Source organism: Globicephala melas, chromosome 11 (assembly GCF_963455315.2).
Source record: "Globicephala melas chromosome 11, mGloMel1.2, whole genome shotgun sequence".
NCBI classification, from domain to species: Eukaryota; Metazoa; Chordata; class Mammalia; order Artiodactyla; family Delphinidae; genus Globicephala; species Globicephala melas.
The window spans coordinates 35,866,905-35,893,900 of record NC_083324.2 but is presented as its reverse complement, the minus strand read 5'-3'; the positions used below and the strand labels follow the sequence as shown (position 1 = coordinate 35,893,900).

Sequence of the window (26,996 nt, the reverse complement as noted above, 5' to 3'; positions counted from 1 at the left end):
CCTCACCACCACCCTTCGTCAGGCATTCAGTCCAGGATTTTACATCATTACTTCTCATCTTCACAGCAACCGTGAAAGGTATCATCCTTGTTTTACACATAAGGTCAGAGGATCTGCCAAAGGCCAAAAGTGGTACAACCAACATGTGCATCTACGTCTACCTGATTCCAGCACCCACATCCTCCCCCCACCCCACTCCCACCAGCCAACCCGAGGAAGCCTAATCCAAGACAACGCTGGTTCTTGTAGGGCTGGACCGCAAGGGCAGAGAGAGCCCAGGAGGCTCCCTGAGGTCAGGGCCCACCTCCTCCCCGCAACATGTCCTCACGACTCTGGTTCTCTTCCCTTAAACACCTCCACACAGCAGCTGGAGTGAGCTGAGATGCCACGCCTTGCTCAGAAGCTTCCAGAGTCTACCCCACCTCCCATCCCTCAGGGAACACAAGTTTGACTTTTCAAGTTGGCAAACAAGGTACCCGTGGCCTGGCATCTCCCAACTTAGTTGTCACTCACATTGTCCCTTTGGCTTGGGAGGGCCTCCACATTTCTTCTCCTGGAAAACTGTTAGATTAAGTTCAGACAACTCTAAGACATGCCTCCTTTGCAACGGGGCTAAGCCTCCTGCCTCCCTCTGGCTCCTCAAGGTCTCCTATGCACACCCCTGGATTAACACTTCACGTGCAATACTAAGGATCTGTCTCTCCCGCCAGACAATTAGTTAAGGAGGCACACGCCTCCTCAACTTATTCGTGTTTACACCCTCCGCACTCAGCTCAGCACCTTTTAGAAGGAAGCAGGCACTGACTGAACAAATGGAGCAGAGCACACTGGGCTTCGCCACAGGCCAGAGGAGGTGACACCTTAGCACTCAGTGTGCAAAGCTCTGGGCTCAAAACCTCACGTCAGCAACTTACGTGGGGCCAGGGAATGTTGTTAACCTTTCTGGGCCTCTATCTGCCTCTCTATAAAGTGGAAGAAATTACAGCACCCGTCTCACCGCAGCATTAGCAAGACAATATATTCATAGAGTATTTAAAACTGTGCTTTATACTTAGCAAGTACTGTGCACAGCACAGCAAGAAGGAGTAGAGGTGCTACTGTTAGAGGAACAGTGCATCCTCAGGTGCAAAGCCCAGCTGCAGACAGCAAGAAAGCACTCATCTGATTATAATTTGTGGATCCAGAGCCTCCCTAAAATCTTTTTTCTTATAGATTATAAATCATTGTGGTAAGTTTGGAAACCAGAGAAAGTGAAATTTTCTAAAATGTCACCATCTGAATACAACCAAGATCATTAGTTGTTATATCACTGTACTTCTCGTTCCAAATCTCCTTCTGGCCTGCACTTCCCATGTGGGACCAGAACGAAGCTATAGCAGGCTGTGCTCTCTGTTCCCTGGTCCATCAGCCTCCATCAGCCCCAAGGGTTGGCCACTGGAAGAACTCTCCAGATGCTGGTGCTCTGAAAGGTGAGCACTGAAGAGTGGTGACAGGGACACCCTGGGCAGAGCGGCAGGGCACAGCTCAGGCTGGCACGGCTGGGCCTCCCGCCTCACCACAGCAGGCAGCGAACACGGGACATGCTCAGGCAACACCGAGGGACTGACAGGACAGAGGGCTCAAGACCAACTCGGAAGGCTCAGAAGGTCACTGGGGAAAAGGGCTGGTTCTTGTCAAGACACCTCACGCTGCTCTTAGCTGAAGATGGGAGATGCACCATGAAATCAACTCGGGGCCGCTGCAGAATTTCTTCTACAATCAAAGAGTGAGGAAAAAATTTGAACCGACACGTCACCGATTCAAGAAACCATGGAATGAGACCCTGTCATCACACTCCGATCCAGGGGGAAGAGCAGGTTGGTGCTGCTGTCCCACAAGCTGGCTGAGCAGGTGCCTGCAGTGGAGGTTGCGGGGGGAGACTGGGGTCAGAGTTCAGCTGAGGGTGTCCCTCCACTCCACTTAAAACTCCCATGGCCACAAATCTGTCAAAAGGCAAACTTTATACTTCAGAGCTGTGCACTTTATGTAAATGACACCCCCATAAAAATTTTAAAAACAAACACAAAGCCCTCCCATGCCTTTCTACAGCAGTTAGAATAAAACGCAGGCTCCTTCTCATGGCCAAGGTATTGCGTCACTTTGGGTTCTCTCTGCTTCTCTGACTTCATCCCCTCATCCCCTCCGGCCTTCTCTCTATGCACCACACTCACCTGGCTCCATCCTGCCGCAGCTGCACTTTCTGTCTGGGACACTCTTCTCCCAGTTTGCCAAGTGGTGGGCCCCTCTTCTCACTCTTGTCCCAGTTTCTGGGACACCTCCTTGGAAGCCTCTCCCAACCACCTCAGCTCCAGGTGTGCGCGTCCTGCCTTGCCCCCATCCCTCAATCTCACTTCCCTATCTCGTTTTCTTCACAGCACTAATGCCTCTCACCTCAGAAATTCTTTTGTGTTTTCCTGACCACTGTCTTTTTTCTCCCCACTAGAAAGGAAGCTCTGTAAGACCAGGGACTTCTGCTCTGCTTACCCCACATTCCTAGCAGCTAGAGGGTGCCTGGCTCTTAAAAGGGTGCTACACAATATTTGCTGAACAAAGGAATTCCTTCAGTCTGTCACTTAAGACATAGTTATTGAGTACCGTCCAGGTATCTATTTTTAATTCAATAAGTTCCATGAATTTGCACAGTGAGTTCTCCCAGAAGTTTGGTTTGCAAACCATTAGTCCTGCAACAGGACTAAAATTGCTTAGCTTTCTCTTTGGCGCCAAAGTAATCTGCCAGCAAGACTGCCAGAGGACACTACCCCAGACCTTTCCTCCTCCTAACTAACCACAAGGCAGGGTCAACCGTCCTGTCAAGGCCTCCCTCCCCATATCTGGCCTTAGATGCAAGAACCGGACACTCTGTAATCAGTTTAAGTGCTCATGAATATTTTCTGTTAAGGACTCTTTCTGGACAGATGAAGCCAAGGTTCTAAGTCAGCCAGCTTTAATCCTCCCATGCGTGGGTGGGCCAAAGGCTGAGAGAGAAGCGAGAGAAAAAGCTAAACTGTCTGGCAAATAAATATGCTTAGCCTTCTAAACACGGGGCCTCCTTAGAAGCACAGCTTCCCTGGGAGCAGGGTGGCGGTGCCATTTGCTACAGCTGATGACCTCAGCAAGGGTGGGAGTGGTCCATGGGGAACTCTTGGATGGAAAGAAATGATGGCTGATAAGCACACAAGAAGATACGCAACCTCAATAAGGTCAATTTTTAAAATGCAAATTAATAATTATTCTTGCCCAGATTAGCAAAGATTAAAACATCTGGTGAAGCTATTAGGAAACAGGCACTCTTTAACTGCAGGTAGAAAAGTAAATGGTACAACCACTAGGGAAATGTGTGGAAGTGGATCTGTGATCCTGGTCCCCAGGATCATTAAATTGACATCAGGATGGTCACAGTGAATGGAGCCTCCTGGGACCAGGGATGCTGTAGGCAGAGATGTTAGAGATGCTGCTGGAGGTGGATGAAGAGGCCTCCAGGATGCAGTGTGACTTTCAGAAGCAGGAGGAGCTACAGACCTATAAATATTCCTAATGAAGGCTTCATGGGTAGTGTAAAATTCTCCTTGAACACTGACGGAAGCCGCAAGCGTTCAGGAATGGGCCATCCTAGAAGGACTCTGCCCTGAGAGCCAGTGTCCCTGGGCAACTGGGGACCCTCTAGACCTAGGGAACTCACAGAGATTTGCTGCATCTGCTCTTGCTGCGTCACCACCACACTGCTAACTGGATTCCTTGGCCAAATACATTTACGAACTTCATTTGATCTCCTAGTGGATGGAGACATGCATGGTTTCCTCCCTATCAATCCACAGATCACTTAAAAAGTTGCAGCAGATATTTTGGTAATGTCTGTTTTGATTTTAAATATTTACACACTGCGGCCCAGAAAATCCACTTCTAGTATTTTCTTTTATTGTTACACTCACACAAATACCCAAAAGTCTGTGTAAGAGTGTATTGCAGCTTTGTCTGTAAGAGTGGAAGACTTAAAAACCACCTAAGTGTCTATCAATAAGGGAGGGGTTAAATGTAAGTTATCATACAGTGGAATTCAACTGTTAAAAAGTGAGGAAGAAATGGTACACTTGCAGTGGCTGAATTTTATGCTATATAAATTACACCTCAGTAAAGTTTTCTAAAAAGTGAGGTAAATCTATCTGCACTGACATGGAAAAATGCCATGTCACCGAAAAAAAAAAGCACTCACTACCTGGCTCGCTCATGGAAAAAAGCAAGTCACCAAAACAGTAATGTGTCATTTTAGCCTATTTCTATTTTAAAATGATATATATATGCAGAAATTTGAAGGCACACACAATAAAATGTTAACCGTGGGTAGCTCTCTAGAGCATGGAATTATAAGGAACTTCTGCTTTTTATGCTATGTATTTCCATAATGTTTTCTTTAGTTGTTTACAAAGAGCATGTATTACTTTGTGGTAGGAAAAAAAAAAAGGGCTAAAAACAATTAACTGAGAAAAAAGCTTCTGTTGCCAAAAACAATAATTTAAAAATGACAATAATACAATTTTGCACATTAGGTTAATTTAGAGCCTTCCTCAAACCTAACTCCTTCATAAAATTTCTTTCTGCCAGAAAAGCTTCCAGCAGGCAGGACTCACTAGAGATAGGAAATATGTCACTTCAGCCCATTTAGTCCACGTCAAGCAGGGGCAAGGATCATTACTGCACCATTTGTCATCCCTGATGGACAAGATGTTCCACCATGCTCCTGTCAGTCAGGTCAGGGGCTCCCCTCACACCTGATGCTCACAGGCACAGGTTCAAATAAAATGTTTATCGTATATGTTTATATTTTACAGGATTCCCCAGATTCCCTGCCTTTTCAAAATTAACCAACCAATAATCAATCCTGATTGTGCTGGGTAAGAGGCCTCTGACTACAAAATTTCTTTACACAGCCCTTCACTGCAACCTCAAGGCTAATCAAACAGAAAAAGGAGTGGCCCCAGAGTCTGTTTCTCAGAGCTCACACCTGCAGCCTGGGCCCAGTGCCACCATGGAAGATGATCGTCGGCTCAGGCAGTGCAGAAGCTTGTCTCACTGCTGCTTCCGACAGGCAGAGGAAACACCCACTCGCCCCACTGCTCAGTGATGAGCTGCAGACTACAGGGTGGGTTTTCATCCTTGTAACCCAAGGCTCTGAAATGATTCCAGCTGCTCAGGGTGGTCCAGACTCAGCAGAGAACAGAACATATACAATGGGTATAGGGACGTCACATTCACACCTTGAGCCTGGAAGGAGAGGCTGGAGGTCCAGCTGTACATTCACCCACCAAGAGTTAAACAGAAGCTGAGGACTGGACACAACGCTGCCACTCACTACCTGGCTCACTCAGCTCCAAGAATCTTACTAGGAGGAAAACCCCAGTGTACTGTTTCATTCATAAAGATGACTCCACTTGCCCTCTGACCTTCTGCAGGTCATATACTCTCAATGCCACTCCCTGGCAGTGGTGAAGGGGTCCCCCGGCCCCTCATCTCCCTCATCCAGTAGCCATTGTGAACACTTTGGAAGCTGTATGAGGGCAACTGGCCGAGGACAGGTTCACACCCAACAGGGTCTCCAACCAAACCCTGCCTCACCTTCGAAGAAAAACAACCTTGTCTCCTACCTAAACCCAACATGCATGGCTAATTCACCTGAGTTTCTAGGAGGGTTTCTGAGAAAGCCTCATCACGTACAGTATCATCGTCATCATCAGAATACTGAAGTCTCGAGCTATGCCAACTCAATCACTCCTCACATCCACCCTGGGAGGATAGTATCATCCCAAGTTCTAGATGAAGAAACTGAATCTCAGTGCAGTTAAGGAACTTGCTGAAGTCTCACAGGTGGCAAGCGGTCGTCAGGACCAGAACCCAGGCCACTGCTGACCCTCACTCCCCACAAAACAAGTCTCAGCATCAGGACTGCCTGGGCTTGGCCCCTCGGTATAAACTGCAAAGTTTCTGAAATGCAAACCTCTATGTGCAATCCAGACAGCATTAACAAAAGTCAAGAACAGCCTCCCGAAGAGAAGTCACTCAGAAAATTTAAGTATAGATAGAAAAATAGTTCAAAAACTTTGTTCTGTACTGACGGTAGCTACAGCATATATATCCACAATACATGCATCATCCAAAATTTCAAGGCTTGCAGTTAAAAAGTCAATTCAAGTCTTAATGCAGGTGGAAACTGAAACTGTTTGCCGTTGAAGTTCGTTGGTACAGGCAGAGGCCACACCGGCTGAGGCTACAACAGGTCTCTGACAAGCGCTGCCCAAGGTTGGTTGCTCCTGCCACCACTCGGCCTCCCACACACAGCCCAGGCTCTTGGGCAGCCCAAGCAGCTGGAGCGGGGAGGGGGAAAGCCCCAGGTCTCCCAGCGTCTGCAATACCCCTCCACCATCCCCACAGCCCTATGCCCCCTCCCACTGGCTGCTGCTCCAGGCTCTGTGCTCCTGGGCTGTCAGGACCAAGTGCCACAGTTAGGAAGGTCTGCTCACAGACCAGAGAGGCTCCCACCGCCCATGCAAGTGAGGGGCACCGCTTTGTGAGAATACCACACATTCACCCAGCAGAAGACTCTTCCTCTGGGAATGTACTGGGGCTTCACCTTCTAACTGAAATGAGCTGATAAGCACCCTTAGCAGAGGAATTAATAGAAGAGCAGCTCTTCTCTTGATACCACAGTTATAAAACTACATTTAAGACCTTTTCCCTAGCTTCTCAACTCAGGGCAGCTGGCACCCAGAGTCTTCTCTTTTTCAACAATATACGTTGTGTAACCAACCAGAATCTGAGCAGAAGACAAGCAACAGAGTTCATTTCCTCAGTCCCAAAGCCTGGGAATCAGGTGTCAGGGCAGCAGAGAGCAGCTGAGGAAACCTTAGCTTTACAATAATATCCTGACTCCAGGGAGCCTTGGGACCTTAAGTGAAGAAATCATCAGTCCCCTATGAACTAAAATATCTGTAAGTCCTCCTTGGCTGGCAGTGGGAATCCCATCTAGAGTAGTCTGTCAGATGCTTCAGGCACCTTGGGTTCCTCTCACAGCTATTTTCACCTCTTCTCCACTTAGGAAGAACAAGTGGCCTGGGTGAGAGGAAGGAGTGATAAACGAGAAGTGTGTACGTCAGTACAGGGGGAGAGACAACATAATAAACCACAACCCCCAGGACTGGGCCCCAGGCTGTCCTAGGAAAGGCGGGTCTGGGTCAAATTGGGATTCCTGTACTTCCAGTGCTCTCTCTGTTCGTCTGTCTGCGGGGATCCCTCCAATTTACCTTCCATGAGAGCGCTGGAAAAACTCCCACCACATGGCGTGGTGGTCATGAGAGGCACCATCAAGTTGTTCTGCATCCCTTGTCCTATCATGCAGGATGTGCATGAGTGGCCTCAGGGATGCCGCTAGGCTAGGCTGACAGCTTGGCTGAAGAGCCAGTGGAAAGGAAGTCAGCCTCCATCTCTTTCCTTGAGGGCTACGAACCACACCTACAGTCGGTGAGGAGAAGCCACCTGAGTGTGCTGGGTTTTGGAGAAGCACTTGCTGGGTGATCCGGGATTGTTTCACAATAGTGTCCGCCTTTGTTCCAGCCTTCCTAGAAGTCTAGAATGAACATAAATGAACCCCAGAGAACCAGCATGCCTTGGTCCTGCTATTTCTCACTTGAAACAGGCCTGCCAATGCCAACTCCTGATCAGAAAGTCCTGGCACAATTCACGAGACCTCAGGAAAAAAGGAGGCATAGGGCCCAGGTCAGGCCTGCCTACCTGTCCTCAGACTCTCCAACCCAGCAACAGTGCTGGGAATATGCTTCCTTTGGGCTTGCTCCTCAACCAAGCTACCCGCGGGAGACTTAGCTAATGAGCATCTTACCACACCTGACACTGTGCAAGCAGAGCCTGAGGCTGAACCCCTGATGTGGCTGGGCAAGGACAGAGCTCACTCATTTACTCAGGAAATGACCAAACAATCTGACACAAGAATCAGGATAGTGCTGACTGTGCCTAAGTACATTCTAGGGGCAAGGGAAGAGCAGGTGGCTCTGGAGAGACTTACTGAGAGCTCAGGGCACTGAACAAAAATTCTATACAACTCTGTAGAACAAAGCTCTATACTGTATACAAGCTAGAACTTGAGCACTTCCTCTCCCTTAGCATTGAGATATGAGCCCCCCCTTTCAAAGAGGGAGGAGAAGGAAGATCAATTGCCTCCTTACAAAAAAGCAACTTGAGAAGACTGAAAATGTGTAAAAAATCACCTGCACAGAATGAGCAGGCTCCACTTCAAAGATTAGCCCCTATTTGACTCCCACACACAACTCAAAGCTCATTATACAGCAAATTAGTCTGAAATTTATCTTGTATCAACAATCCAGTGTGGAATGTAGAAACTCTGATTTCCTACCGGTTATAATACAAGCAGTGAGCCAACAGGCTGGCTTGCTAAAGACGAGGTAAATAATAAGAATACAGGCGGACCTCATTCTACCGTGCTTCGCAGATAACTATGTTCTTTACAGATTGAAGGTTTGTGGCAACCCTGCGTCGAACAAATCTATCGGTGCCATTTTCCCAACAACATTTACTCACTTTGTGTTTCGGTGTCACATTTTGGTAATTCTCTCAATATTTTAGACTTTAAAATTACTATATTTGTTATGGTGACCTGTGATCAGTGACCTTTGATTTTACTATTGTAACTGTTTTGGGTTGCCACAAGCAGCGTGCATATAAGATCGAACTTAAGCCATAAATACCGTATGTTCTAACTGCTCCACCAGTCGTTCCCCTGTCACTCTCCCTCTCTTCAGGCCTCCCTGTTCCCTGAAACACAACAATATTGAAGTTGGGCCAATTAATAACCCTGCAGTGGCCTCTAAGTGTTCAAGTGAAAGGAAGAGTCAGTCAATGCAGCAAACGTCACTGCTGTCTTGTTTTAGGAAACTGCCACGGCCACCCCAGCCTTCAGCAACCACTACCCCGACCAGTCAGCAGCATCAACATCAAGGCAAGACCTTCCACCAGCACAAGGACTACTCCTCGCTAAAGGCTCAGATGATGACTAGCATTTTTCAGCAATAAAGTTGTTTTTTTTTTTTTGCGGTACGTGGGCCTCTCACTGCTGTGGCCTCTCCCGTTGCGGAGCACAGGCTCCGGACGCGCAGGCTCAGTGGCCATGGCTCACGGGCCCAGCCGCTCCGCGGCATGTGGGATCTTCCTGGACTGGGGCATGAACCTGTGTCCCCTGCATTGGCAGGTGGACTCCCAACCACGGCGCCACCAGGGAAGCCCTAAAGTATGTTTTAATTAAGGTGTGTACATTGCTTTTTTTAAATTGAAAAAAATTTATTTATTTTTGAACGTGGAATGGGTGAAACTTTCAAGGGGAAACTTGAAGCTGTTGCTTTACTTTTCAACTCAATCTTAGCTGACACGCTCACGCTCTCTGCTGACTTAGGTGGCCAACAGCCCTCCAAGGCAAGAAAAAAGAACAAGGCACTAGATGCTGTCACCAGTGTTTCTGTCCATCCCTACAAGAGCTTTCCCTTCCCCTATTCTACTGCAACAACCAAAAAGGTACTGTAAGCTCAATTCAGGTTCTCACTCACCCAGACAAGGGGACATCCTATCAGTGCCATGAAGTCTACTGACAAGGGCAGCATGGACCCAAATGATGCCCTGGAGGGGTATCAAGAAGGACTTAGGGCCTGGTATTTATAGCACGCCTCGGCAGAGCCGGGAAGGGTGGAGGAGCTGAAAATACAGAGGAGGCACTGGGATCACGATTTCCCAGCATGCCCTCTAAGAGCTCAAAGCCACACTGCTGCACTGCTATTGGTTAATGTGGTGAAAGTTATTCTTAAAGTTAGGAAAACAACTCAATTTCTCCCCAATTTTGTAATTTGCTACCATCAGACTTAACTCTTGAGATTATAACTAAAGATGACAAAACTTGTAAAAGCTTCCAGGAGCTGAGTTGATATGGCAGCATATAAGGACTGGAGGCACTTGCTTTGGGTAAAAAAGGATCATCCTTGTTTTTTCTTTTTCCTGCCTTCATTTATGAAAGATACTTCTCACCGGATATAGAATCCTAGGTTTACAGGTTTTTACTTTCAGCATTTAAATATGTTGTTCCAGGACTTCCCCGGTGGCGCAGTGGTTAAGAATCTGCCTGCCAATGAAGGGGACACGGGTTCGAGCCCTGGTCTGGGAAGATCCTGCATGTCGCAGAGCAACTAAGCCCGTGTGCCACAACTACTGAGCCTGAGCTCTAGAGCCCATGAGCCACAACTACTGAAGCCTGGAGCCCGTGCTCCGCAACAAAGACAAGCCACCGCAATGAGAAGCCCATTCACCGCAACAAAGAGTAGCCCCCGCTTGCCGCAGCTAGAGAAAGTCTGCGCGCAGCAACGAAGACCCAACGCAGCCAAAAATAAATAATTTACAAAAAAGACGTTCCATTGTCTTCTGGCTTGAATAATTGTATGAAAAGTCTGTATTAGTTCTTATGTTTATTTCCCTCTACATAATGTCTTTTTTCCTCTCATTGCTTTTTACAATTTTCTTTTTATTATTGTTTTTCAACAATTTGATTATGATGTGGCTTAGTGTGATTTACTTTGTGTCTATCCTACTTGGGGTTTGTTAAGCTTCCTGGATCTGAGTTTACATTTTGGTTTTTTTTTTGGCAGTGCCTTGTGGCTTGTGGGATCTTAGTTCCCTGACCAGGGATCGAAACTGGGCCCAGAGCAGTGAAAGCACCCAGTCTTAACCAATGCACTGCCACGGAATTCCTATGTGAGTTTAGTTTTCATCAGCTTTGGAAAATATTCGGCCATTACTCTTTTTTTTTAATTAAATTAAATTTTATTTATTTATTATTTTTGCCTGTGTTGGGTCTTGGTTGCTGCGCACGGGCTTTTCTCTAGTTGCAGTGAGTGGGGTCTATTCTTCGTTGAGGTACACGGGCTTCTCATTGCGGTGGCTGCTCTCGCTGTGGAGCTCGGGCTCTAGGTGTGCAGGCTTCAGTAGTTGTGGCACGTGGGCTCAGTAGTTGTGGCTCGCGGGCTCTAGAGCGCAGGCTCAGTAGTTGTGGTGCACAGGCTTAAGTTGCTCCACGGCATGTGGGATCTTCCCGGACCAGGACTCGAACCTGTGTCCCTTGCATTGGCAGGCGGATTCTTAACCACTGCGTCACCAGGGAAGTCCCTCAGCCATTACTCTTAAAATATTTTTTCTGCCCTTTTTCTCCCACCTCTTCTAGAAATCCAATTACATGTTGGACCTTTGATATTGTCCCATGAGGCTCTGTTCATTTTTTTTTTTTTTTTTTTTGTGGTACGTGGGCCTCTCACTGCCGCAGCCTCTACCGTTGTGGAGTACAGGCTCCGGACGCGCAGGCTCAGCGGCCATAGCTCATGGGCCCAGCCACTCCGTGGCATGTGGGATCCTCCCAGACCGGGGCACGAACCCATGTCCCCTGCACTGACAGGCGGACTCGCAACCACCGCGCCACCAGGGAAGCCCTCTGTTCATTTTTTTTGGTCTTTTTTCTCTCTGTGCTTCAACTTGTAAAGCTTCTGTGGTTGTATTTTCAATTCACTAATCTATTACTCCTCAGAGTCTAATTTTCTGTTAAGTCCATCCAGTAAAATTTCCAGAAATTATATTTTCAGTTCCAGACATTCCACTTGGTTCACTGTTCTATCTTCCACTGTGCTCATTATTATTTTTTAGATTTAATTAATTTATTTTTGGCTGCATTGGGTCTTCATTGCTGCATGCAGGCTTTTCTCTAGTTGTGGCGAGTGGGAGCTACTCTTAGTTGTGGTGCGCGGGCTTCTTATTGCAGTGGCTTCTCTTGTTGTGGAACACGGGCTCTAGGAGCGTGGGCTTCAGTAGTTGTGGCTTGTGGGCTCTAGAGCGCAGGCTCAGTAGTTGTGGTGCATGGGCTTAGTTGCTCCGCAGCATGTGGGATCTTCCTGGACCAGGGCTTGAACCCATGTGCCCTGCACTGGCAAGGAGATTCTTAACCACTGCGCCACCAGGGAAGTCTGTATATATTATTTTTATCTGCGTACTTTTGCTCAGTGTACTCAACCATGTTGTTTTATCAGTGGCTCATTCCTTTTAGCTGCTGACATGGATTCCATTGTAGGAATATACCACAATTTGTTTATCTGCTCATGTGCTGATGGACATTTGGATTGTTTCCAATTTGGGGCAATTATGAATAAAGTTGCTATGAAAGTGCTTTCATGGACATAATGTTTTCTTTTCTCTTAGGTAAATAAATATCTAGGGGTAAAATTGCTAGGTGGTATGGCAGGTGTAATTTTCTTTATAAGAAACTTTCCAACAGTTTTCCAAAGTAGTTGTACCATTTTATATTTCTGCCAGCAGTACTATAAGAGTTCCAAAGCTCACAGTCTCTTCAACTCTTGGTATCATCAATCTTTTTAATTTTAGCCATTCTTGTCGGTGTACTGTGGTATCTCATCACTGTTTAATTTGTATTTCCCTGATGATTAATGATATTGAACATCTTTTCATGTGCTTACTGGCCATTTGTATATCTTAATGTCTATCCTTTGCCTATTTTAAAATTGCATTGTCTTTTTACTGAATTGTAAGAATTGTTTACATATTCTGAATGCAAATGCTTTGTCAGATATTCATATTGCAAATATTTTTCCCCAGTCTGTGGCTTACCTTTTCATTTTCATTACAGTATGTTTTGAAGGACAGAGATACTTAATTTAGATGAAATCCAATTTATTATTTTTTTTAATGGTTCAAGCTTTTTGTATCCTAAGAAACCTTTGCCTTTCCCAGGGTCACAAAGATTTTCTCTTACGTTTTCTTCTAGAAGTGTTACAGTTTTCACGTTTACATCTAGAGCTGTGATGTATTTTCACTCAATTTTTTAAAAAATTTATTTATTTTTGGCTGTGTTGGGTCTTCGTTTCTGTGTGACGGCTTTCTCTAGTTGTGGCAAGTGGGGGCCACTCTTCGTCGCGGTGCGCGGGCCTCTCACTATCACGGCCTCTCGTTGCAGAGCACAGGCTCCAGACGCGCAGGCTCAGTAGTTCTGGCTCACGGGCCTAGTTGCTCTGCGGCATGTGGGATCTTCCCAGACCAGGGCTTGAACCCGTGTCCCCTGCATTAGCAGGCAGATTCTCAACCACTGTGCCACCAGGGAAACCCTTTACTCAATTTTTGTGTATGGTATCAAGGCTTGTTTTTAAGCCATGTACTCTTTTTTTCTAGGGCTAGATAAGGCATGGTTCTTTTGAGGTGTCTAGTGAATGCCCCCAGTGTTCAACGTCTCTCACGTTAACTGGAAAGAAAAACCTCTTCCCGTCCTAAATAGTCCAGCTCATAGTGAAACTGAGCAGGGCCCTGTGGGGCCCCCAGGCACGGAGGTCTTTTTTGTCCCCCGTTTCTTGTAGGCAAGAATCCAGCCTCCATGACCTTATTCTAAGTTCCAAAGGGCAGATTCGAACAGTTGCTAATCAAGGGAGGAGCAGTCAAGAAACCACTTGAGGCAAGATTAAAGGGACCAGAGAAGCTCATCAAGATCAGGAGACCACCTGAGACGAGACTAAAGGAGTGCAGACCCTATACACACCCAGATCTTGTCAGAGACCCCATCCTTGAACCACGGTTGTAAAACCCTCATCAAATCATCTGGGGTTGGGACACACAGTTTTTTGAGGCAGGAGCCTGCTGTGGCCCCCTGTGCCGGGCAAAGTAATAAAGCTATTCTCTTCTACTTCACCTAAAACTCTGTCTCCAAGATTCAGTTTGGCACTGGTGCACAGAGAGGCAGAGCTTTTGGTAACAACAGCTTCCCCCTTGCTCTGTCTTTTGAGTTTCACCTATGCACACACAGATTAATATCCAGAAAAGGAGTTGAGACCTCTGAACAAATGTCTTGAGCTTTTCCTCTATGTAGCCCTTTTTTCTCCATATTGTCCCTGAAATTTCCAATTGTTCTGGCTTCCTCAACTTTGTCTTCTCAACTCAGCAAGGCTGCTGGACTCCGGGTTGCGCCTCACTACTCTGAGATCTGGAAACTACCTCCAGCAGAAAGCTGAGGGGAAGACCAGAGGGCTCAGTTCATTATTTTCTTTTCCCTCAGGGATCCTGAGCTGCCTGTTGTCCAATTTCTGCAAACGGTTGTTTCATAATATTTTGGCCCCTTTTCTGACTGCTTATAGAAGGAGGGTGAGTTGTATACCAGTGGCCCCTTCTCTGGCAAAAGCCTCTTCATCTACGTTTGCATGGGCTCAAGTGTTAAATTTACCCACATAGGAAAGATTCCTCCAGCTTCAGCGACATGCCCTACTGGATTCCAATCTCAAAATGAAAAGCCTTTGGCTTTTCCTAGTCCACCTATCATGCCTAGAAGAATAACTGCATTGATGCTCTCAGCGAAAAACCAAGCCGATGAGGGACAATGAGAACCAAATGGTGTTGAAGAACTCCACACACAGAGGACATGGAAACCCAGAGGTTAGAGAAGCAGCGTCCCTGCACCACGAATTGCATGTGAACACTGCACACACAGCAGTGAAAAGCCCCAGCACTGGAGTGAGACCCACCGGGTTTGAATTCCAGTATCCCACTTATTGGCTGCCACAACCTTAGACAATTCAATTAACCTCTCTGTGCCTCCGTTTCTCCAGGTATAAAATAGGGTAATACGAGTACCCACCTCACGTGGCTAATGTTAGAAGTAAATGGTAAGGCATGTACAGGGCTTGGCACATAATGAACACTCTACAAATGTGAGTGCTAGTATTGTCACCAGACCCAAAACTGGCCAAAGCACCTTCAGAGCCTGTGGTTCTGCCCTCCCACCCAGAAGAGGCTTTACAAGGAAGACTGAAAATAGATCCTACATTTAAATGGTCTCAAAATGCCTCCCCACAATTTACTTATTAAGTACTAGGGGGAAATGTTACCTTCACATTGGAGACACTCAGAGGAACCACCTTACCCAAGATGTCAGAGAACGTCACCAATACTGGGATAAACCAACATCAGGTGCCTGAGGGTCTGACACACTGAAGAGGGCACAGCATCACTTACGCAGCATCCCCACCAAAAACACACAGCCTGGGTGTAATCATGAGAAAACATCAGACAAACCCAATCTAGGACATTCTACAAAGTCACTGGCCTGTACTCTTCAAAAGCATCAAAGCTAAGACGACAATGAAAGGCTGAGGAACTGTTATAGACTAAAGAGATGTGACAACTGAATCCAAAGTATGACCCTGGACCGGGAGAAAATAGCTATGAAGACAGTACTCAGGCAATTGATGAAATCTGAATATGGACTGCGGATTGACAATAACATGTTAATGTTAAACTTCCTGAGCATTAATAATTGTACCATGGTTCTAAAAGAGAACACCTGTGTTCTTAGAAAATGAATTCTGAACTATGTAGTGATTAGAGTGTAGTGATTAGAGAAGAGAAAGATCTCAGTTCCCCCACCTCCTAAGCCCCGTTGCTCTCCCTCTGAGCAGCTTCCCAGTAGGGAGCAAGCTTCTGCCTTGGCCTTGAGCACCAAGCCAGGGCGCCAGCACCAGCGTGGCAGCCAAGCCAGCCCAGCCCAGCCCAGCGAGAGGCAGAGCCATGCAGAGGCCTAACCTGTACAGTACAGACTGTATGTCCTTCAACTTCAAAGGAGAGTAGTAATGGCTAAGGTCGTTAGGGAGCGTGCTTCTTGGAAGATGCGGAGGATATGGCGAGGTGGGGTGGGAGGAGAAAAGCACTTAGGGGAAAGAGGACTGTGGGTAAGGGGAGGAGGAACGGGTCTGGCAGGTGCTGGGGCTGAAAGAAGAGCAGCAGGTGGCATCTTGCTGCAACCCACTGTCTGGTATCATGGCTGTTCTCCTTGGCCTGGGCTACAGTGCAGACTGTGGTGGCTGGAATGTCTGTAGCAAAGAAAGAGCTCAGAAACGAAGATGGGGGCACCAGGTCCAGGAGCCCGGCTGTCCTTCAAGATGCCAGGATGCCATCTTAGTCCCAGGCAAAGAAGGACCCATTGCATAACACCACTGGCAGCCATGGCCAGTGGGAGCAAGGACCCAGGAGCTCCTGGTATGGTTCAGCGGTCCACCTGCTCTGAACAGCGTCAGACAACGCCCCCCGGCCCGAGCTCTCCTTGCCCTCACACCTCACATCACTGCTGAGCAAAATTCAGCCTGATCCTTGTCCACGCTGGCCCGGCCCGAGAACCTCCACTGCTGGGAGAACAAGATCACTGTATAACGGCTGCACCCAGGATGCTGTCCCACCCGCAGCAGTGGTCCTTGAACTCAGGCAGGTCCTTAGCAAGACTACAGTGCTTGTTGGATGTTTCCCCGGAGATTTTTACCTATTTGGTGTATTAGTAAATTATTTAGTTTAACACATGTTGAGAAAAACAAATCAATATGTAATCTGCTAAGCAGACTGAGACGCAGTTTAACATTCCTGTTTACTCTAATTTCATGTAACAGAACTGGATGATTTTTTTTTTTTTTGCCAGTAACTGATGAGATTTCTCACAGAGAATTTGGGGACAGAATTATACAAGCAGGGCTCTTGCCAGAATAAACACATTCATTTAAGTCTCCCTACACTGTGTCTGTGGGACCCCAACACCCGGCCCTCGTCATCAGCCTGAGGGTGGGGCAGCGGTGGAAACAGCAGACCTGCAGTCCTCAAGCCTGCTGTCTGGAAACCCCAAGAGCAAAATCCCAGCCGGAAGGTCAGCGCATGTGTGCAGCGTGCCGTTCAAGGGAGTGCTGAGTGAGTCTCCGCTCCATGCACGGCCTAGATGGAACCACCTGCAAATATTTTAGCTCCAAACTCACTACCCAGATAGAAAAACCTGCTCTCATGCTTTGATGCTGCCGGGGCCAAGACACAGCGTACGCGGGGCTGGCAAGAGGCTCGTGTGCGCTCCCACTGTTCTCTCTTTCCTCAGGACCGTGGCCCGGCTTGTGTCATTTAACCCAGGAGTCGTCACTGCGTCATCTTTCTGCATCATTTTTCACGTTATTAAGCGAAAATGTCTTCAAAGAAAACGGAAAAGCCCATGAAGAACACTGATGAGCTTAAGAGGCTGGAAAAGCCCACGGACTAGAACACAAGCTGGGGGGAAATAAAGCCTTTTGAGAAAGGTAAATGTGTAAAAAACGCATGTGTCCCAAACTACTGTGCACACAACTTGGTCCATGAGAGAGAACAGAGAAAAAACATGAAGCTCTTGACACCTATCACTCATTGGTGATAGGAAAAGCCACAAATCCTCGAAACCAAGTCTTTAGAAGAAATTTTAGAGCCAAGGAAAACACTGGTTGAGCGCCCCAGCCTAACCCTTCCTCCCCCCTCTCCCTAGGGGAGGCTGAGCCTCGCCAGCTCCTGCTTCCTCCTCTAGCAAAGTGGCTCAAGTGGAACCTGACCACAGCGCAAGATGCCCTTGAGAATGCAAAGCATGCTCTAAATCAAAGGGAACACGGTGTGGGGGGGGGTCATGTCGGATAAGCTGGGGCTGCAGTAACTCAAATGAGAAGTCCTTTTCTCACAGGCAAACATGCGATTTCAGGGGCTGGCAACCCCGCGGTACTAGTGCAGGAGTTCTAGAACTTGCTGAGGACTGGAGTTCTCACGGGAGAGGTTCTTTAGCAAAGCCCAACCCCACCACAGCCTGGGGCCCCAAAGGGGCTAGAGGTTTCCAGGCTTATTCTCTGTGACCACACCCAACAGCTGTCCACAACCAAGGCTGAACCAAAAATCCAGGGATGGAAGCATCTCCACTTTGTCTACACCTGTGTGGAGTGTGGTGGACAGCCAACAGAAGCCGGTTACAAATAAGGAGCTGCTTCCCTTATTAGCTAAAAGCAAAAAGCAATGTCTCCAGAGCCACACGGCCTGGCTCTACCACTTCCTGGCTGTGTGACCTTGGGCAGGTTACTTAACCTCCCTGTGACTCAGTTTCCTTATGTATGAGAGGGAGACAATATTAGCACCCACCTCTCAGGGTGGCTGCGAGGACTAACTGGGCTAATACACGATGCCTGGCACTGAGCAGGCCCAGCAGGTCTGCCCACATCATCACACCACCTATCTCAGGAGGCACACTGCCAATAGGCTAGGGGGCTGGGAGAAGGTCACTGGGTTCCCCTTTCTTTTCCTGCAGCCCCAAAGATACAAACAGTAGACCTTCCCTGGGAGACCCCATGAGGTCTAAAAGGAATGTGATGAAACTGCTTTAAAACAAAGGTTCTCAAAGAAACAATGCAAAAGGAGCCTGAGGTAGGGACTTCCCTGGCGGTCCAGTGGTTAAGACTCCGCACTTTCACTGCAGGGGGCGAGTGTTCAATCCCTGGTCAGGGAACTAAGATCCCACATGCTGCGTGGCCCGGCCAAAAAACAAAACAAACAAACAAAAGGAGCCTGAGGTAAACACAGAACCTGACTTAATTCACCATCCTTTTTAAGTTGTAGAAAATAGGCCTGAAATTGAAAAAAGGCGGCTCTCTGGAATCCCTCCAAGCACACTGTCTCTTTTTCTGGGAGCCTCTGTCCCCACTATCTCCAGCCCCCAGAACGGATGGCCACGCTTATGATCTCCTACCTGGACCTTTGCCCTCACTACTCCCTCTGTTTCGAGAGCCCCTCACATCTCCTTCACCTCCAGTATTGTGACCAAGCAGGGCTTCCTCAGAGATGGTTCCCAAGGTCTCCTGGCAGAATCCCTCATCACTCCTCTCAAGTCTGTTCAAACATCTACAGCCCTCTTCACACTGCAATGGAATGATCTGCCAGCATGCACGCAGCCCACTCCAGCTGTGAGTCCCTCAGGGACAGGGGACTGGGTCTCAGCTCTTCTTTGTCAAGGCCACACTTGGCACCCAGGTCCTTAACAGATCCATTCTGCTAGAGCTCACATCAGAGTCTGCATGTGACTGAGTCTACAAACTGAACAAATGTAGTTCTTAACAGGGGTGATTTTCCCCCCAAGGGACACTGGGCAATGTCTGGAGATACTTTGGGTTGTCACAAAAGGGGTGGGGGAGCTACTGGCATCCAGTGGGTAGAGGCCAGGGATGCTGCTAAACATCCTACAATGCGCAGGACAGCCCCCCAAAACAAAGAATTATCTGGCCCAAGATGTCAATGGTGCCAAGTTGAAAAACCCTGGGTTAGATGGATAACTTCCTAGCAGTGGAGTGATCTAAAAGAGATGCACGGACCACTTCTATGTACACAAGAAGAAAAGGATAACTCTTAGGGGCCATCCCTGACTCTTAAGATTATTACTGCGCTCCTTATAATCATATAGCACCAGGGAAACAAATTCTGTGAAAACTTGCAGGTAACCTGAAATACCAAGGGCCCTGGAAATCCCTCCTCACGAGTTACAGAATGGACTCATGTACGCCTCCCTGCAGCTCCGGGAGGCTCCACCTCAGAGGCTGGACCTCAGTCCCAGGGTGGGCTCGCCATCCTCACATAGCCAGGGCAAACCTTCACAAAGGCCAAGGCCAGAAAAGCGAACCTAAGATGGAATTCAAACATGCACGAAAGGACTGGTAGGTCTTTTCAAATTGATACGTTTAACGTTATCAATAGCCACAAAATAATCTGAAGTTCCAGATAATACTCTGGACATAAAGAAGAATCATTAAGAAAGAAACTCGGAATTATACAAATAGGAAAAAAAAAGGGGGGAGTGAAGTAGCCAGGGATAGAGAGTAATAAGTGCACCTGTGGAAAGAGGCGAAAAAAGGCATCAGGGGAAGTGGCTGAGAGAGACTGGGGCCTGAGGGACCCGGCTTACATCTCAGCTCTGCACCTACCAACCGGCACCTTGTGCTACACACTTCACCTGCCCACTGTCCTTGTTTGCAGAATGAAAACAACGCCTCCCTTCCAGGTTCCTGTGAAGCACTGTCAAGTGCTGAGCACAAGAGCCGGCATACTAGGGACTGAGTAAAAAGCCAGTTGCAGGAAAGTGGGCTCCAGCAGCCAGTGTTACCACCTGCTACCACAGGACCTGGGTATGTTGAAGCCAGGGACTTGGATGCAGGTTCGTCACCTGTAAATGGGTTGCCCCAGTCCACCCACTGCCCGCTCAGGGCCCACATGAGACTCCGTAGGCGAAAACACAAGAAAGGGTCAGGTGAAGGAAGGAGATTATTACTTACACCAAAGCCACCTGGTTTGAGTGTCTGCTAACTTGGAATTGGCAATCGCTATACTGTCTGGGTTACAGTTTTTTTTTACTATTATGCAGTCTAAGAGAAGAGGGCTAAAGGTAAACATGTTGAGTAAACAAGACAGAAAGGGAAATGTTTAACCTAATTCAGAAAACAAGTTACTCAAGCACCTGTGAGATGTTCTTCAACTGAGTTCTGAATGTGAATACTGTAATGACAATGAGGATGACATCCCCCCTCCTACTATGGAGGGCCCAACATGTGCCTGACACTAACCCAGCTTCCTTACACACACCCTTCTAATCCTGAGTTCCAGAAAAATCATCACTCCCATCTTGCTGGGGAGGAAACCAAAGCTTCGAGAAATACGTGGGTTGCTCAAGGGCAGTATGTGGCAGAAGCAGAAATGAAACCCAGGTCAGATGGGTTCCAGAGCCAGGGATTCTGCTATTTTTAACCATTTGTAAAACTCCTTCAACAGGAGGAGACTTCATCTTCATGCAAACACTATACTAACTGCAGAGGATTTTAAACAGCTCATTAAAGCAGTAAAGGGGTTGATAGGTTCCAATAGAGCAACACTTGAAAAACAAAGGTATTTAAAAGGCAAAAAATGCATTACAACTCAGATTGTCCCCTAATTCAGATAACTCCCTCCTGCCCTGATTTTATTCCAAATTAGTGAAGTTTTATTATAAATAAAGGCCATCACCATTATGGATAAATGCTACCAGATGAATCAGCATTTAGAAAACCGAAAACTTTCTGAAAATAAAGACCCCCTAACGGGCCTCCATGCTAATGTTGGCTGCACTCCTTTCCCCTGTGGGCACAAAAGCAGCCTGGGACAGAATGCTCTTCCTGGGCCTTGGCTGGCACTCCGGGGTGGGGTAGGAAAGGAAGGCGACATTATTGACCGTGTGATGGGTGCCAGGCCCAGAGATGGCACCTTCACATATGAGCTCCAGCTCCATTTCAGCCATCACTGAGTTTCGTTATTTTACCAGAAGTGAAAAGTTACCGGGAAACAGGATATTCACAAGATCTCAAAGTATTACCACCAGAGAGATAATGTATTAACTGCAAAGGGGAAAATGTACCCTATAAGGGAGAGAGCTGGAGACGTGCCCTCTCTGCCCAGTAACTGACCTTATCACTAACAGTGGGACTGATGTCACGTGCCACCTGGTGCTGTGTAACATGAAGCACGCAACACTGCTCACGCAGTGTTCTCGCTGTAAAAAAGGTTATCGCAATCTAATGGCTCCTCCAGACCAACTCAGGAAACATAGGGGTCCATGAAACGCCCCAAAACCGCAACAAGGTAACACCCAGACAACTCCAGAAGGTGGGGCACCGTCCACAACAACTGGCCAGGACTCTTCCAAAGGCAATGTCAGTAAACAACAACAAAAAACAAAAAAAACTCGTGTGTGTGTGTGTGTGTGTGTGTGTGCGCGCGCGCGCGCGCGCAGGGGAGATTCTTTTAGGGTGAAAGTGACTTAAAAACATAACCAGGTGCAAAGTGTGGACCTTGATTAGATCATAGTTTTTAAAAAACTCCAGCTATAAGAGACCTGTGATGTTAGGGGAAGTGTGAATATTAGATATTAAGTGATATTGCAGGGTTATACATTTTCTTAGGTGTGATCATGAAACTGTGGTTATGGGGACTTCCTTGGTTGTGCAATGGTTAACAGTCCACCTGCCAATGCAGGGGACACGGGTTCCAGCCCTAGTCCGGGAAGATCCCACATGCCGCAGAACAACTAAGCCCACGTGCCAAAACTACTGAACCTGCGCGTCTAGACCCCGCGAGCCACAACTACTGAAGCCCGCATGTCTAGAGCCCGTGCTCCACAACAAGAGAAGTCACTGCAACAAGAAGCCTGAGCACCGCAAGGAGGAGTAGCCCCCGCTCGCTACAACTAGAGAAAGCCCGCGCGCAGCAACGAAGACCCAACACAGCCAAAAAATAACAAATAAAAAATAAATTCATTAAAAAAAAAAAAAAGAAACTGTGGTTATGTAGACAACTATTCTTATCCTTAGGAGACTCAACTGAAGTTTTTAGGTATAAAGTGTGATGCTGGTTGCAACTTACCTTCAAATGGGTCAGCCAAAATAAAAAAGTATAAAGAGATAAAGTAAATGTGGCAAAAGGTGAACAATTTCTGAATCGAGGTGGAGGGCAGATAGGCATTCATTGTATTATTTTCATCTTTTCTGTATACTTGACATTTTTTAAGATAAAAATTAGGATGGCGTGGGGACAGGTGATCCCAGGAAAGGTTGTCCCAACATGCCTATGTCTGTACAGAACACAAAGGGAGGCCAGTTCACCACGCGCCAGAACAGCAGGGACTCATTTGAGATTAAGATTTCAAAGCTGGGGGGCTTCCCTGGTGGCGCAGTGGTTGAGAGTCCGCCTGCCGATGCAGGGGACACGGGTTCGTGCCCTGGTCTGGGAAGATCCCACATGCCGCGGAGAGGCTGGGCCCGTGAGCCATGGCCGCTGAGCCTGCGTGTCTGGAGCCTGTGCTCTGCAACGGGAGAGGTTACAACAGTGAGAGGCCCGCATACCGCAAAAAAAAAAAAAAAAAAAAAAAAAGATTTCAAAGCTGGGTAGACTAGTCTGTGATGTTACTTTGGGCCTCAGGAAAAATGCTATCATTTCTCAGCACCATCAGTGTCCTCATAAAACAATGACACCTTCTCTCAGTTGGATAGTCCCCAAATCTGTAACATGAAAATAGGCAGGTAGATTTATCCAAGCTCTCAAAATGCTTGTTTTGTTAAAAAGCCAATCCTGTCTACACTTCAGCCCAGGACTCTGATGGTGCATGGTGAAGGAGGCTTGAGTCTGCTTTGCATTTACAGGTCCTGAGAGTAAATATACCCCTAATGCCAACACACACACTGGCCAATGCTGACCTTTTGCTGATGGCTGGGCCACTGCCCTGTACTGGAACACACAGGGCAGCTCCAGGACTGCTCAGCTCTGCTGTGCTGTGACTTCACTGAGTCACACACTACAGATAAAGCCACCAAAACAAGCTGCTCGGCAGGAAGAGCATGACAAAGGTCCCTCGTTTAAAGCATTTCCTTCTACTCAGACCCCCGACGACTTTCAGTGACACTCCAGGAAACCTAGAGGGGGAAGGCCCTTTAAAAGCTTGCCTCTGAGTTTGTTTGGCTTTCCTTGGACACACAGGGTACCTTAGCCGAAGCCTCCGGAAAGTTCACCCCCTGAACAAGGCGATGCTGACACTGGGACATGCCAGCAGATGGCGGCTTGTATGTTTATGCAGCTTAAAGAATCAGCTATATAGATCAACTGGCACACCAACTCTCAACTGCCTGGCCAGAGACGTCTGGAAATCCGCACACAGTGAGTCGAGCACCAGGATGAGAAATCCCTGTGAGAATCAAAATCCTCTCCTGAGATATAAGAGGGTCTTCCTCCAGGTAACCCTTACTTCTAGGTAAAAAACACAGCAACCTGTAAATGGAGAAAAAGTAATTTTCTGGGTAGAAAAAGAAACATAAAAACAGTGGTCTGAGGATTCACTGAAATCAGGATGTGAAGTGATGAAAAATACCACACAGCCTGTCTGGCAGAGAAATGGGTCCATCCTATACAACAGAGCTGGTCCAAAAGGAAAACGGAATAGTGCCTGCCCCAAGAACCGAGGAGTTGTCAGAAGTGTCCGAGCCCATTGCCCTGGAGGAGGAAAGCACTGGAACGGAAAAGACTGTGACTCCAAAGAGGAGAGGGACTGTTAGTTTCAACTGCTCAGGAGAGATGACTGGTATTTAAAATGTGCTTGGGAACTTCCCTGGTGGTCCAGTGGATGAGACTCCGTGCTTCCACTGCAGGGGGGCACGGGTTCGACCCCTGGTCAGGGAACTAAGATCCCGCATGCCACGCAGCATAGTCAATTAAAAAAAAAAAAGAGAGGGAGAGAGAAAAAATATGCTTGAAGAAACCAATGATGGAATTGACAAAGGATGGAGTGGCCTCATCTTAACGAACCCAGACCTCCCTCAAGGGCTGCAAGGTGAGCAGTCTTTTCATGGGAGCCTGGCACTCCTGACAGCAGCTCTGCCAGACTGAGGAACAGGCACTGTGACCAGGAAGACAGCCAAGCAGCTTGCAGGAGCAATTCCTTGAGACCACCTCCACTCCCTTTCGTTTTCCCCAATAAAGTCCATTTCAAAATGTAAAGCAGTTCCTAAGAGATTTCCTCCTCTTCCCAGGCCTGCAAAATGGAAAAGCCCCACAGTTCTATTTTAATAGAACCAAGAAGTTAAAGAGAAGAAAGGTACTTCCCTGACTGGGTCTCGATCAGTGGGACTCCCCTTGGGCTGGTGTCTGCTTCTAGGTGGGAGAATAGGGCTCTCGATCCATGTCCATGCCTGTATTCAGGGCAGACACGGCTCTAGCCTTTCCAACTCTTCCCCCCATCACCCCTACTCATCACTGTCCCAGGACCTACTACCCAATGCCACAAGCTCCCTCCACATCTAGCCTTACACTGAGCAAGAAACCACTTCCTAGTTCCACCTTTGCATACGGAATATACCAACCACGGCGGGATTTGCACTTGTGCTCACAGTGAAGATTAAGAAGTGACTGTGTCCCTGAAGACTCGCAGGGCCAGCACCATCACTCTGAACACATTCAACCCAGCACACTTCTTAGCTGTGAGCAACTCCGCCTGTCATAATCACATTTCCCTCTCTGAATCACAAGTATCAAACCCCAGGGAATTAGTGGGGCCATCAGCACCAATCAAACCCATGAAAATAGCCAGGGCTATGCTAAGAAATCTTAGGTCAGGGAACAACATAAAACCTAAGCCTGGAGTTCCTTTAGGGAGAAAGGAAGGCCAGCTGGAGGAGAGAAACGTGGGGAGGGGAGTGCAGACCCACGCACAATGTCTCGAACATACAGACATACAGTTCATGCACCCAAGTCAGAAGCTGATTTTCGCTAAGTCATCACAAATTATTACTGTGGGAACAAGTGGGTATTTGTTCAGCAGGGAAAACAGCAAGGCAAGTAGAGACTAAAAAGGAGAGAAAAAGTAGCAAACATATACAGTCTGGGACTTGTTGCAAGACTTACGAAGGCCAGGCAACCAGTAAAAAAGTGGTGTCCAAGAATAGCCTCTTCAAGGTTCCCTAAAGCCTGGGAGAATTCACCCAAATAAGCCACACATCATAAACAAGCAAAGCTGCAACTCCAGTAACTGGACCCTACAAGACGCACACACACAGCTGCAGGATCCTTCCCAGATGCCAAGGAGCATACCTTCTGCAGGAACTTCCCATTCTGCCCACGTGAGCACAGTGGGGAAATTTTGAGAACAAGTCATTTTGGAAATAACACCTCTGTCAAAATAGTTATAACTCTTCCTTTCCCCGAAACGCAATCACAGAGCTACTAGGTCTCTTGTCACTTTAATAAAAGGAAGGATGTACACTAAGAAAACATAACCCCTCAACACGTGGCACACATGACAACACGTTGGAACTTCTGGTTTTCCAGAAGGGCTATCTGGGGCTTTCTTCCCCATTATGAAGCTCTCAAGGAAGGGCCCCTGATGACTTAGCACAGGAATTCTAAGACCTCCTCAGACCCTCTGAGTCTGCTTCTCCACTAAGCTCCTAAGTTGCCCAAGTCTCATGGAAAGGAAGGATACCTGAAATATAAACAAAAGTGGGCTGGGAAAGGGAACAGCCAGGGGAGACTTGAGATGCAACTTAATTAGGAACGGTTGGGGCAGAGATGGAACAGGTGAGCCTGTTCAGGAAAAGGAGAGGAAAAAGGAGATGCGGGGAAGAAGGCACTCTGGGTGGGTCCGGCTCCAACCAAAACAGAAAATTAAGCTGAGGGTGAAGGGCCGGGGCCGGGGGAAGTAGTCCTGGGAACGGAATGCACGGCCTAATAAGCCAGGTATTGCAAGGTGGCAGAATTTATATGCGAACGGGATATAGTAAATCCTGAAGTGAAGGTGAAGAAAAAAGCTCAGTATCAGACTGGGGGCGAAGGGGAGGCTAAGAAGAGCCTTTAAAAGGGGGCAGAAAAGAATATGCCTTCCGGGGGTCATGGCCGTAGGCTGTTAAGTAGGGTAGCTTTAATTTGCGATGACACGGTTGCAGGGGGGCATCTCAGAAGAGAGGTGTGCGCGGGTGGGAGAAGAGTACTAGGGGTGACCCCTGACAAGAAGCTGCCGCGATAAGGCGAGGGACCCAGGACCCTGGGTCGGGGCCAAAGCTCCCCCTCGTCTGGGAATGCCCAGCCTGGGCTCGCGGGAGGAAGACACCTTCGCCAAAGGGCCCGTGTCCCCAAGGCCTGAACTCCTCAGGCAGGAGGGTCCCCGAGGCCGGTGGGCCCGAGGCTCGCGGCGCAGGGCTTCAGGAAGGCGGGGGTCCCGGACTCACGCATCAACGTGCTGAAGGCCACGACGCCGAGCAGCCCCTGCAGGAAGATGCCGAAACTGTGCATGAGCGCACCGCTCTCGCAGCGGCCCGCGCCGGACGCTACGGTGGAAGGCGGCCCACCCGGCAGTGAATGGCTCGAGTTCCCGGCAGGACCCTGCATGGCGGGCCTGGCGAGGGGCGCTGGGCGCCGCCGCCCGGCCGCCCGCCCGGCCTCGCTACCCGCGGGGCCCTCGCCACCGAGCCCAGAGCCCGGAGTCCGAGACGGGC

The 26,996-nt window shown here is 48.0% G+C and overlaps 1 protein-coding gene across 1 annotated transcript in view; it reads right to left on the bottom strand.

The window, feature by feature from the left end:
- The window catches only part of STIMATE (STIM activating enhancer), a 50,789-nt gene extending 23,793 nt beyond the window's left edge, over window positions 1–26,996 (bottom strand). Inside the window, exon 1 of the mRNA XM_030867420.3 lies at window positions 26,730–26,996. Within this exon, the coding sequence (XP_030723280.1) occupies window positions 26,730–26,889 (160 nt within the window). The 5' untranslated portion in view covers window positions 26,890–26,996. The remainder of the gene's footprint in view (window positions 1–26,729) is intronic.